Raw genomic sequence first — 12,762 nt, 5'->3', positions numbered from 1 at the left:
CTCAGTGGCTTTTTTTCTTTTTTTTTTTTAAATACTTTCCCTGCAAAAGGACAGTGTACATTCACTATTACTTATGATACTATCTGAACAGAAGCCTCAGAAGAGAGGAATTGCTAACTTGCCTTGAATGAAAGAAGACTCAACACATGCTTTGGTTACTGAACCATATTCTCAAAAAAGATGAGAGAGATGAGTAAAAGGCCACCATTCCTCATGATTGCTTCTTGTGAAAATGTAGTCAACTTTTTTTACCCTCACTCCTTTGTATAGCAGCCCAAATTCAGTCTTCCTGTTGGGAGAAGGGACAGGGGAATTTTTTTTCTCCCATTTCCACTTAAAAGGCTTGTTCTTATATGTTAGACAGATGAGAGCTGATGCACATTTAGACAAAAGTGTATATAGATGAAGTAGCCTCTAGATTACCTCAGGGCTACCCAGCAGTTGTACTGTGCTGGGGGACATGGGGCTGCATGTGGGACTGTCCTGTCTTTCCTAGAATTTCTCTTGATATTTGTTGTGAACTATCAAATAATGCTAGGGCTATGAAAAGCAACTGAGTAGGAATGGAAAGAGCATCTGCTGTTTCTGAACATATCTGAACCTAACAGTAGCTTTTGATTCTTCCAGAATGTTTTCCTCTTTTTCTACTACTATGTGTAACTGTATGTAATTGATAAACATTTGTCCAGAAGAACTGAACATATAACTGAGTATTTTTCTAGTGGAGCGAAAACACTTGTCATTTGGATTGCTGCTAGTAACACTTAGTATTCTATGATGCTTCATTGCAATGAATAAACATAATGTGCTGTGACTTAAACTTGGGAACATAACTTAATATTCATATATAAATTTAATGTAGAAACAGATTGTATTCTTGGAAAAACTTGCTTTTTAGCTAAGGTAAATCCTGAAATGAGACTGAAAATGACTAAGAAAATGAACTTCCTCCTACCTATTTTTGACAGTCTGGTATATCTAAGAATCCAAGTATTTACCTTGAAGTTTGCAGCTGATTCAACAGTTACAGTGCATCACATGCTATCAAATATCCCAATTGAACAATGTGCTGCTATGTTACTGTGGGTTAGCTTTATGTTGACTACAGGACAAAAACTGTCTTCATGATCTGAGTCCTTGGGGAACTGGCTTAATTACCCAATATGCTTTTCTCAACCAAGGCCATGACACTGCAGGGAACAATGGTATCCCCCAACAGGGGAAGTTTTTAGTTAGAATAAAATAGCAGAGCATCAAAAGGAGAGGTAATGGCTTTAACTTACATTCTTGTTGAACAACTTGCTCATGAAACTACCCCTGGGGTTTTTTTGGTTTTGTTTGGTGGTTTTTTTAATCAGTCTAACTTTGTTCTGTCTACTTCAATTGAAATCAGAAGCTGCCTGAATGCTTGAGGTTTGGGGGCTATGTAGGTAAAAAAGCAGTTGAGCACTCTTTGAAATTGAGAAAAGAACAGAATTAACTGGAAAATGAAAAGTCCCAATGAAAAGACAAGAATGAAGTTCACTGAATTTCAGGGCAGAGCTCGTATGCAAGTTTCTCATAGCTGCTTATGCAATTCTAATACTGCGTCTTGCTTGCATAAATAAAAAGTGTAATACCCTGATAGTTGTCTTAAGGGCAGAAATTGCATGCCTCTTAAGGGCATGCTATTCACACACTGATTCTTGTTCAGTGGATGAATTAGGGCTGGAAGCTGGGTGTGAGGTTTGTTGGTTTTTTTTCTTTGTTCTAGAAGAGTTCTGAACTGAGCCTGTGGAGGCCAATGGAATGAAGAGGGGGATGACAAAAAACCAAACCAAACAAAGAAAACCCACCAAACCCCCCACAAACGCATATATGGAATTAAAATGAATAAACAGTTCACTAGCAGCAAAAACTAATATCTAATATGTATTTCTCTGAAAGTTGATTCACTACATGATCCAGTTGGGTGGAGCTTCAGTTGAAGCTCCCCTGTTCTGTGGTTAATAATATTTTATTGTTCTCTGTGTGTGTGTGTGCGTTATCTGATGTACTCTGGCCTCAGTAAGAGGTGATTGGGGAAAAACCAATAAATCTGTGTCTCCATCAAACTGTAGGGTAAAATAACTTTCTTCAGTTCTATTCTCTTGCAAAGTGATTTGTAAAACTTTAGTTATCATAAAAGTGGGAATATGTTCTCTCTGCTGACTGAAAAAAAAAAAAGTGATGTAGTATAGTCAAATAGATATGCAAGATGAGGGAAAGTGTTACCATCTTTGCTGTTGGTCTTCCAGGTTTTATCTTTTGGGGGGGTACATGACCCAACACACTTTCTTTTGAAAAGAACATTAAGAAATAAAACATTAGAATAATAAGAAATAAAAAGGGCATTTTTGTATTGTTATAAAATCAGAGTTACCTAACAGGGATTAAAAAAAATTAAAATGTAGCTAACAATGTAAAATGCTTTTCCTTTTTTTGAACACAACTTCTGAGATACATTCTTGTTTCCTTTAGATTTTCCCCTAAGGAGAGATCTACTTATATGAAACAAAATACCGAGTGTACGGACAACGTGTACAAATAGGTTCTTAATGCGAACAAGTTGTAATTTTGTGTATTTCTGTAAACTATTACAATAGTGACTAAAAGTATAGAAAACTAAGACATCTCCTAATTTATTACAAATTCTGTAATAAGACAACCAATTTTTCAGACACAGGCTTCGTGTCCTATTGATCGCAGACCATTTCAAGCAGTATGCAGGCTTGATGCATTAGAAAAGCAGATAAAGGTAAGCTCCAGACTTATTTTCTTAAGTAACTTCAGTTGTAGGAACACCCAAGTTATGCTGCAGCCTTTTATTCATACACCTGTGTTAAATAAGCTTTCCTAACAGAATAATTGTTGCTTTAATGTTTCTATTATATATTCAAAGCTAGGAATTTTTCTTAATTATTTTTTCAGTGCGAGTCTTTACAGTAATAATAATCACAAAGCTGCTATTGCTACCTCATAGTATCTTTGAGCGCTCCTGATATATCCAAGAATAGAAGTATAGCAATTGGTCTCAGTGGTTTTTAACCAGGTTTTGTAAACAAGTGCTATATCAATTAGCATGCAATTTTGCCTTTTTTTTTTTTTAGCTGAGGTGAATCTTGTATGTACAAAGCCTCTAATTCACAGACAAAAATGCATGAAGGCAAGAGGAATCAGTTAATGCGAAGCCTTATTCAACCTAAATTTCTGAATTTTTTGAGCTTTCAGCTCTTCTGAATAATACTGCTCTGGAGAGTAGTTTATCAATTCAAAAAATAAAACTAGATTCTGATAGATGATCTTCAAAATCTATATAGAAAGCTGCTGATAATTCTGTGTACAGTTTTGAAATTCTGTGGTGATACTATGGTTATAAGTAATTCCTAAGGTGCTGGTTTTGCATTTTGTGATGTTGAGAAAACATGCCCCCACTGCCTGTTTCTTGTGCTTCTAGAAGCTCAGGTAGTCAACTGCAAAGGAACTAGACTGACAGCCGGTGATACTTTCTTTTCATAGAAAACCATGCTAGCATATTTTATCTTCCTTATTTCTAAAGAATCAAGGAAGCAGCTTGAAACAAGATAAACTGAAGTTTTCATTTGGAAGAGTGTAAAGGCTGTATCAAATACAGTTTTTAAAGGTTCTTTGTTCATAGAACTGCAGTGTAAATAGGTGGGCCAGGGAACAAGGGTCCTGCTCTGAAAAAGAGCCACTGGAGCAGTAGGGGTAGATGGAAAGTGTATCGAGAAATGCTGATACTGTGGTCAGCATTAGCAGGGGCACTATCAGGACACTGGCAGCTTTCCCTTGGTGATATTCATAATTAGAATGCCAGTAGATTAAGGAGTTGCATATAAAGCCAAGATTCTAGAATGAAGTAGTACAAAATATGCAAACAATTGTGATGTAGCTATTGAAGTAACTTCATAGTATGTAATAAAAATTGTATTGCTTAGAATTTTGAAGATGTGGGGGGAAAAAACAGTGTCATATGAAATCTGTAAGTTATTTTACTCTACAGGAAAATAGGGTGGTTTTTAATTACGAGGAAGCGTTTGAAATTGAGTGGTAGTTCAGCATTTTCCCAAGCTGAACCTTGTGTATTCAGATCAACCAACTTAGTTTAAAAAACTTAGCTTCCAAATTCTCAATGGAAGATAGTGCATAGCTTTGAGATACTTGCCATGGCAGTCTGAATGTTCAGGGGTTTTGGACTTGTGGAATTAGTATGCATCTCTGGCATAGCCAATATACATACCAGGGTGGGTTTTCTTCCACTTCATAGAAAACAAATGAAAAAAAAAAGAAACATATCTGCAAACTGTGAGATTAAAGTAGTAATAATTTAAAATGGTTTCAAGTCCTTCTGTTTGAGCTTATTTTCTCTGTAGACCTTAAGAGGCTTTGAATGTATTTAAAGCCCATGTGTATTGAGATTCTAGATTGGATTGACTTTATTTTTCAATACAGGTTCAGGTTAAAAAACAACTAAGGAGGAAGGAAGAAGAGGAAAACTGTGCCTGCAGTAAGGGAAAATATAGCCATGCGAAGATGAGACGTTTTGTGAGGTTGGTCGTCCACTTAATTTCAAGCATTCTAATTGGAATATTCAAAATGTAAATTCAACTGTTTTAAAATGTACACCCTGGAATTTTTTAAAGATTAAGTTTGTTTTTAAATAAACTATTTTCCATCAGTGGTAGTTTAGCTTGACTTTTATCACTGATGTAATTCCTACTTGAATACTTAAAATAGCAAGCAAGAAGTATGGAGCAAGGTATTTCTTGCATTGAGCTCTGTGAAAGATGCATTTTCCTAGAAATTCTGACAAATTTCTTACTAATTTGAATTAAGATTTTATGGCTAGATCATATTTTAACAATATAAATCTTATTCTTTGGTTATCTAAACAGACATACCCTTTCTTGCATGTTATCATAAACATTGGTGGTGTTCCTCTTACTAGAAAATGTAGTTGTAGTCAAGAACTGATTTTATGCTAGTGAGTTTGAGAAGGAACTGGAAATACCATTCTTGTTTTGAGAAGCTTTATCTTGTCACATTTGCTGCATTGTATAAGGGGAAGTTCGGGATTACACAGATGAATTTCACTAAATAATGGTAATCTAAAGTCAGTGTTTAATGGAATATATGATATATACAGAGTTCTTGAGATTGAATTTGAAGCAGACTTCACTACAGAATAGATAGCTGGAAGTAAATTACCTTTTTTGGCTCTTATTAGAAAGATCTTTGCACCTCTCTGTTCTGAATCACCATTGACTTTGATATTCTTCAAAGTATTTATGCAAGCAGGTTATAACATCTTTCACATGTTGCCGTGAAATCAAGCAAAATTAAGCATTCAGATTTAATACCTGATATTAAATTCTGTTGTGTAAATGGATTTTCTTTTTTTTCCATCTGTAAGCTTTTTGAAGCACTGTGGTTTTTAATGTGTGGAAGATGATATACATGATGCAAGTTCAGGTTTTAATAGCAGTCAGAACTTGCTTTACGTGCACAAAATAAAAATTCCTTAAAATAGGAGCTGATTTTGTTTGGGTGTATATACTGTTAGCTTAAATATGCCCGGAAATAACTTTTGTAATATCTTCTGTTAATGTTGCAGAAGAGCTGTATGTCCAGACAGAGGGCCATTAAGAGCAAAATTAAGCAAAGTTGTGAAGAAAAAATACAGTAAGTTGGTATTTGTCCTCCATTTGCTAGAATTGCTGGTTTTTATTAAGGACCTCTAGAATTTCTTTTCTTGATGAGACAATTTCGTTTTAATTACCTGCATTTGCATATGAAAACCAAATACCAAGGAATAAAAGCATGGAACTTAAGAGAACAATACTGCAGTATGTGAAACTACTGTTCTTATTCTACTGGAAAGACTGCCTCTTCAATTTCAGTCACAAGTGAAATGGATTTGGTTTCAGCCTAAAGTCATTTTCTGCATCAGACAGTTGGGGCAAAGCTAATGACTAGCTTTTATTTGCAGGAAGTTTTCTGGTGAGAGTTCAGACACAAGAAGCACTTAGATCTATTTTGGGGCTGCCATTTTGAGAGGCTTTTTTAATAGATGTTTTTTGGTAAGTGTGTTTGTAACTTATGAAACCAAGCAAATATCTGAAGAGGTGAAAACTTCTTGATATGTAAAAAGCTATTGTGAAGGTGCATGCATTTTAATTTTACCCAGTTTGTATGTAAAAACACTGTAAAACTTGAGTAGTTAATGAAAATGTACCTCATTGCATTAGTGATTTTGACAAACAATTAAAAACTAATATGCTAAAGTTAAGATCAAAGTTTTGTTTCTTATTCCACACAGGTAATATTTTGTATGACAAACAAAACAAGAAAGCTTTGTCTGTGAAGATAAACAAGGTTGGTTCTGATAATGAAACATTTGTAAACATTTTTTTTCATGAAAGCATTTTTAAAACTACCTTTCTGCTTATTTTTAAGGTTAACTTCTATTTTTTAATTCTAGCATGATCCAAACTTTGTTATTTTGGCTCTTTTTGTCTTGAAGGAAGTAATTAGAATATAGTGCTCGGTTATATAAGCTTCTCTGTCAGATTAAACTTAGTTTTGTGATGGTAAATATTTTCAGTTAGATTAGGATATTACATTAAAGGATACTGTAACTAACCTGTTCTCATCTGTATTTACCAAAAGAAGATGGTATCCGCTACAAGCTGTTAGCCAAGTACCATTATATGACGGTTTTCATTATTTTCATGAAAATACGTAGTTGTAATCAAGTAATTTGTTATATGAATAAGCCACGGACATTATAGTTTGCATCAAGTTGGGGTTTTTTTAATGGGAAATTACTCCCAAGAATGTTTGTGTTTCCAGGTTTCTTGTTCAGTTCATATTTTAGCCTATAAAACCGGCTTATAATATGCAGAATTTATAAGGAGCTATAAAGGCTCTGTTTGATTTCTGCCTTCCCTCCTTTCAAAAATATTTCGTGTTTCTGCGACAAGTTGGTGATGAGTGCTTTCTTATTCATAGTTGTACCTCTAAATGTATTTGCATGAAATAGTTTTAGGCCATACATTTGATTCTGAAGTGTAAATGTCATCATTCTCCATCATTCTGTCTTACCTGAAGTTTAAAAATTTGGAGGAAAAACTGTTTTCAAGTCCCTGTTTTGCCTGCTGCCTTACTTCATGTAGTATATGTGCACATACTACATCATATGTCTTTTCAATAGCTGGTGGCCTGAGTTGTCACTTTTATTTGGTGCTTATACACCATAGTGCTCAGGGATATCTTCAGCTCCAGCCTTCCCCTTCCAAGTCAGGCATTTAGGAATTTTGGTTCTGTTAGCACGTAAAGTTACACATACCTTTCATTGAATTGAAGAGGTTTTGAACTGGAAGGACAGGGCTTAATGGTAGATCAATCCCTAACTTGACTTCAAAGTTGGTGAATGCCTTCATATCTAGTTTCACTGATTTATTGTGCACTATTTAATAGCATTAACGTCTTAAATGGTACCTGTTGCAGAAAAGGTGCATAAACAAAAGTAGAGTCATTAAAAACTTTCAGGAGGAGTTACAGGGCTCAATTATCCAATAAATGTTCAAAATGTAAAAGAATTTAAAAGCAAGCACTGATTTATGAACAACCACTTAAAAAGGATATTTGTGGAACATCCGGAGCTTTTTTAGATGGAGGGAGAAATGTTAGTGTTCAAAATGATAGTATTTTTGAAATAAAACTTAAAAACAACAGCTTTTTAGGAGAAACTTAAAATTTGCCCGCTGATAAAATAGGGCATGTTCCAATTAAAACCAGCTCTCTGTGCCAAAGTTTGATGGAGCATATGGATAATGGCTGCATGCTTGAGACAAGCATATATATATACATCCCATTACAAAGTTTGCTCTTCATCAGAGTGAATATATTCTGAAAGAAGATGACGGGAAGACCCTGTGAATTCCCATTTTAAAATACCAGTCATGGGGAATGAAAAGGAATGTCATTGTCAGATTTGATGTGGCATTAACCCTTTAGGTGAAAAGACATAAATGGCAAAAATGGGTCAGTGCAGGTCGGTCCGGGAGGAGTGTTTGCGGGATTGTTGTTTGGCTTTCTTTGCCCTGCAGCCAGCCCAGTACGCAGCAACGGCAACAGAGTCGAGCTCTTCACTGCACGCAATGCAAAAGGCAACATGCTAGCATAGAGTGGGTAGCTGGGCATTGTTAACAGTTGAAATAGAAGGTGGTATTTGTTGAAATATGAAGTGGATTCTGAGTATCGTGCCTTTGTGTGAGGGTCGAGTAAACAGATGCACGAGTCCGTCTTCAATTTTGTAATCCTACCTGAGGGCAAAGGAGAATCCCAGCTACTTCCATTAGGTTTTCCTGTTACTTTGAAACCAAACATGCAGTGAACTGCTGTGAAGGGGTCTGTCTGAAGGTGTGCTAGTGCTGTACTCAACCATGGTTCATTAGGTAGCAGAAATGGGAATTGTGAAATGGTAAAGATCAGGCTCATTTATTCATAACTTCTGTATGGAGCATTAATGCTTTTGCCGCGGAAAGCCTGTATAAAATACAAAGTTTATCTGCAAAGAGCAGGTGTTGAAAATTTAGAGACTGAATAGAGAAAATTTGTTTGCTGTAACTATAAATCTTGGCATATAACTATGGAGCTACTGTGGTGCCTGCTTTTTGTGACCTAAAGTCTTGCTGACGTGATTTAATTTCAGTGCATCTTCATGTATTAAATGCTAATTATTTTATTTTGGATGTCTTTAATTCATCAAATTTTTTTGTAGCCCAGAAGACAGACCTGCTGGAATGAGTGCTTCAGAACTAATTTCTTCAGCACGCTTCCGGCCGGTGGTAGCAATGAAGAATGCTTTTTTAGCTGTAGAAATGACTGGTTAGTATATACTAGTGCTTAATATAGACTGATGGGTTACTGCATTGTAGATGCTATAGTTCCTTCTGCTTCTATCTGTATATACTGCCTTGAAATATTTTGAGGATTGCCTGGGTTTGTATTGATGAAAAGCTGTTAAAGGATAAACACAAACATTTTAAAATGAGTATTATTAAGGGCAAACCCCAATTTTGTCATGTGTTTGGTATTAAAATATTTAAGTGTGTGCTTTTAATCTCATTTATTTAATTAAGTTAATAAGATTTATTTTTAGCTCTTATTTAAACTTGCTGAATTGAAGCCCTGGATAGGAAAGGGTTAGTCCTGTTATTACAACAGCAGTTAGCAAAACACTTAACAGTAAATAATATAATAATAATAGAATTGGAAATAATATAAAGCATTTTTTGGATAATAAGGCCTAATCAAAAAATTGTCTGGATGTTTTCAGCTCTGTAAAAGAAAAAAACTTTTTGCCATGCATTCAAAAGCATTAATTTGTCAAGGATGCAAAGTTTCTCCATCTTTCAGCTCCCCAGAAGACATATCTCATGTCCTGTTTTCCATTCTGCCTGCCTCATTTATTTAGGACTTTTGTTATGTTTGCTATGACTGCTTTTTCTCTCTAAAACAACCACCATGCATAGTTTCATCATGACTATTGAAAGTTCTAATACAGTTAAATTTAAAAAAAGTCATTGATAGCAGCAATTATCGCAGCAGTATGAAATACAAAATAGTACAAAGTTACTTTTTTTAACTTTTTGTATGAAATTGGTATTCCAGCACAGAATTCACAGAAGTCAATGCAGCGATCAGACAGAAGAGACAAGAACTGGAATTATCCTGTTCATCTGTGATTGCTAGAGTTGAAAGGTGTGTGTGTTTTGGATTCATAGTCCAAAGGATCTTAATACTTCCAAGTTTGGAATTTAATTCAAATGGTTCTTTAGATTTGATCAAAAAACTAAATAGTGTTTGCATGTAACTTGTTAAAATCTTGTGTATTTTCTGCATGCTATTTGTATGTCGATAGATTCTTTTCTGTATATCTTAAAACTTTTTTGGTACTCATGACAAGCATAGTAACTCCACGGACTTGTGCATCTTAATATGTCACTTTTTCACAGAAATGCGAGTCTAAATATATTCTATTTGGACGTTAGTGTTCAATGTGCTTTTTAAATTATTTCTATCACAAGAAATCAGACTACATTTGCTTTAACATCAGTCTGATTCTGATTTCCCACCCCACCCCACCCCGTACCTCCCTTTCATGGATTGGTTCTGATACTTCTTTCCGTAACTGTTTATTAAACAAATGCATCTAGAAAGAGTTAAGAGGTGTTCTGTTAAAATGATACAGAGAACATAATTATTTTTTTTTGTCAGAGAGTGGATACATGTGAAAACATACCCTAAGGATGTTTTCATGAATATAAAACAGAAGCATAGAAATAACTGATTTTAAAATAACACAGTAAGAAATTGGTTCTGTCTGTGATCTTAATTTCACTACATATCTCTTTACTCCCTTTGTCATAAAACAAAGGCTAAGGACAAAAGAGCAAGTAGAAAGATTTTTAATTATAATTAAAAGTTGCACCTGGGATTTAAATAATAAATTTAAATTTTTTACATGTACTTTTCCTGCAAGTTTCATTCTAACTCAGTGATAACTTAAAAAGTGTACATCTATAACTAGATTCTGTTTTCGCCCAAGGTTTGCTGAGGGAGTCTGAATAAGTATAAATATATTTTTTGTTTGTTTTTTTTTTAAAAAAAAAAAAAGCCTTTACTAATTGCTGTGTAGACTATTTCTCATTTTTCTGCAGAAGAGGCTGTTCTTCTGCTGAGGTACTAAATCAGTGTTCATAAATTTACTTCCAGTAGTATAGTCTACTAATTTGGAGTAGACTGTTACAGTTCTATGTTTGGCTTTGAAGAAAGCCAAATGTATGTTGCTTTGCCATAACATACCTTGTTCAAACTGTTTTGCTAGATTAGGCAGTAATATAAGCCTGAAATTAAATATGAGAAGGAAAGCTTTGTTCACTGTCAGCTTTGCCTTTCTCTCCAACTGTGATGAGGTTGGAAGTGTCGTGGTTGCCTAATGTTTTAGTTTTGTGCATTGTTTTCAAAACTTGCTACAAACAGCTAAAACAACTGATGTTAATGCTTTTACTTTTCCAGAATTCCTTTAATGTCTTATGGAGCTGAGGCTGAGACCTTTCTTCTTACTTCTACTACAGTGGCAGGGACAATTCTTCCAACAAATATCAGGCCTTTGGAAAACTTTGGTAAACTTTTTTTTTGTAAGTTTTATTTATAGCTCATGTGGAGTATTGTTAAAATACGATTGTCGGAAATCAAAGCGGAGTATATAGTTACAGTTAACAGAAAAAAAAAAATCTGTTTTGATGCAGTTTGATACTGTTTCAAAACCAGCTGGTTTATGTCTGAAATAAGAATATAGAAGATGAACCAGCCACCCCAAAACTGGCATGACTGTTCTTCATTTTTCTAAATTCAATGCTTTCTTTCATGTTACGACTTCTTTTCCTATTGTTCACGGATAAATCTCATTTTGATACATTATGAATGGCTTGACATATTTCAGTGGTATATTGTGCAGTGTGAGGAACAAACTGCTTCCTGACAGAGGAGTAGTCAGGAAACACCACAGTGTATGGATCACTTTCAGTATGCCCACAAGGTCCACGGGGCAAAAGCTTGCAAAAGTGCTTGAGCGCCAGGATCTGGCAGGAATTTAGCAGAAGAAAAGACACGGAAGGAATTACCTTCCTCCAGTTACTTTTAACAGCCTCTCTCTCCATACTCAGCAAGAATGTAGTTTCTCTTCCAACAGGCTGCACAAGTTCAAAGAAGTGACAACAAAGGAGTGCTGTTTTTTAAGGCTAGAGTTAATACCTTCTTTGAACTGGGAATTATACTACTTTCACTTGACTAGAGTAGGCAAAGAGATAGGAGAGATTTGGGTCTCCTGGCTTACAAAAATTGTGAGGAAGTGAATTTCTGGAAAGAGTTAAGTAGTAGAAGGTTCGTGAAAAAGATGCTTTATTCATTCGTATTCATTCTTGTTGAAGTTACTTATTTCACCTCCGCATTTCCCAGTGAAAAATGGATGGGTTGCTTCCTCAGGCCTCTGACATTTGGCAGTGCAATTTAACTCATCCTTAACCGTTTTCTGCTTCTAGTAGTAATAAGTATACATGCTAGCTCATATCTCTTGACTTCCCTTCACCTTTCTACTTCCACAGTCAGGCTTCTTTGTCAATATGCACTAGAAGCATTTTAAAAAAAAAAAAAACCAACCCAAACCCAGTTTTTTCTCTCATCAGAAAGATGAAGAATATTTAAATAAGCTCCAGATTATTTTTCAACATTAGACTATTTAGAATATGCAAATAATTTCTGTTGATAATATCAGCAACTGATCTGCAAATACTGATAACATAGTCAACTCCTAAGGCAGAACATGGGACTAAATCCTTTATGCTATTTTTTGGGAGAAGCAGCAGATTTTGAGTTTGGTCTTGTTACAAAAGAAAAGGAAATTCCTTTTTTCAGATATTTTTCTTTTAAAATTTGTATTTAGAACAGAATTTTCTCACTTGTTGTCTTGATTAGAACTTTGATATGTTTAATGTAAGCATTCCACTTCCTCTTTTAAAGGTGTGATTTTTGAAATGTGACATTATCAAGCTAACAAGACACAGCAAATAAGTTACTTTTTATATGTTTCCATATGTTCTTGCTACACCTGAACTAATGTTCAGGTGTTAAATGTAATATATTACTTACACTGTG

The 12,762-nt window shown here is 34.8% G+C and overlaps 1 protein-coding gene across 4 annotated transcripts in view; it reads left to right on the top strand.

Moving 5' to 3' along the window:
- Positions 1-12,762, top strand: part of SCAF11 (SR-related CTD-associated factor 11) — a 50,688-nt gene that overhangs the window by 24,165 nt on the left and 13,761 nt on the right. For 3 of the 4 annotated variants that reach the window (XM_010574076.1, XM_010574079.1, XM_010574077.1), the window contains exons 4-10: positions 2,699-2,776; positions 4,492-4,589; positions 5,654-5,721; positions 6,359-6,414; positions 8,825-8,931; positions 9,709-9,807; positions 11,125-11,231. In XM_010574076.1, coding sequence (XP_010572378.1) covers positions 2,699-2,776; positions 4,492-4,589; positions 5,654-5,721; positions 6,359-6,414; positions 8,825-8,931; positions 9,709-9,807; positions 11,125-11,231 — 613 coding nt within the window. The remainder of the gene's footprint in view (positions 1-2,698; positions 2,777-4,491; positions 4,590-5,653; positions 5,722-6,358; positions 6,415-8,824; positions 8,932-9,708; positions 9,808-11,124; positions 11,232-12,762) is intronic. The other variant, XM_010574078.1, reaches the window with a different exon arrangement.

The sequence above is a fragment of the Haliaeetus leucocephalus genome, unplaced genomic scaffold (genome assembly GCF_000737465.1).
Source record: "Haliaeetus leucocephalus isolate CR32 unplaced genomic scaffold, Haliaeetus_leucocephalus-4.0 Scaffold406, whole genome shotgun sequence".
Taxonomy (NCBI): Eukaryota; Metazoa; Chordata; class Aves; order Accipitriformes; family Accipitridae; genus Haliaeetus; species Haliaeetus leucocephalus.
The sequence above is the reverse complement of the archived record's forward strand: the minus strand, read 5'-3'. Positions and strand labels throughout refer to the sequence as shown.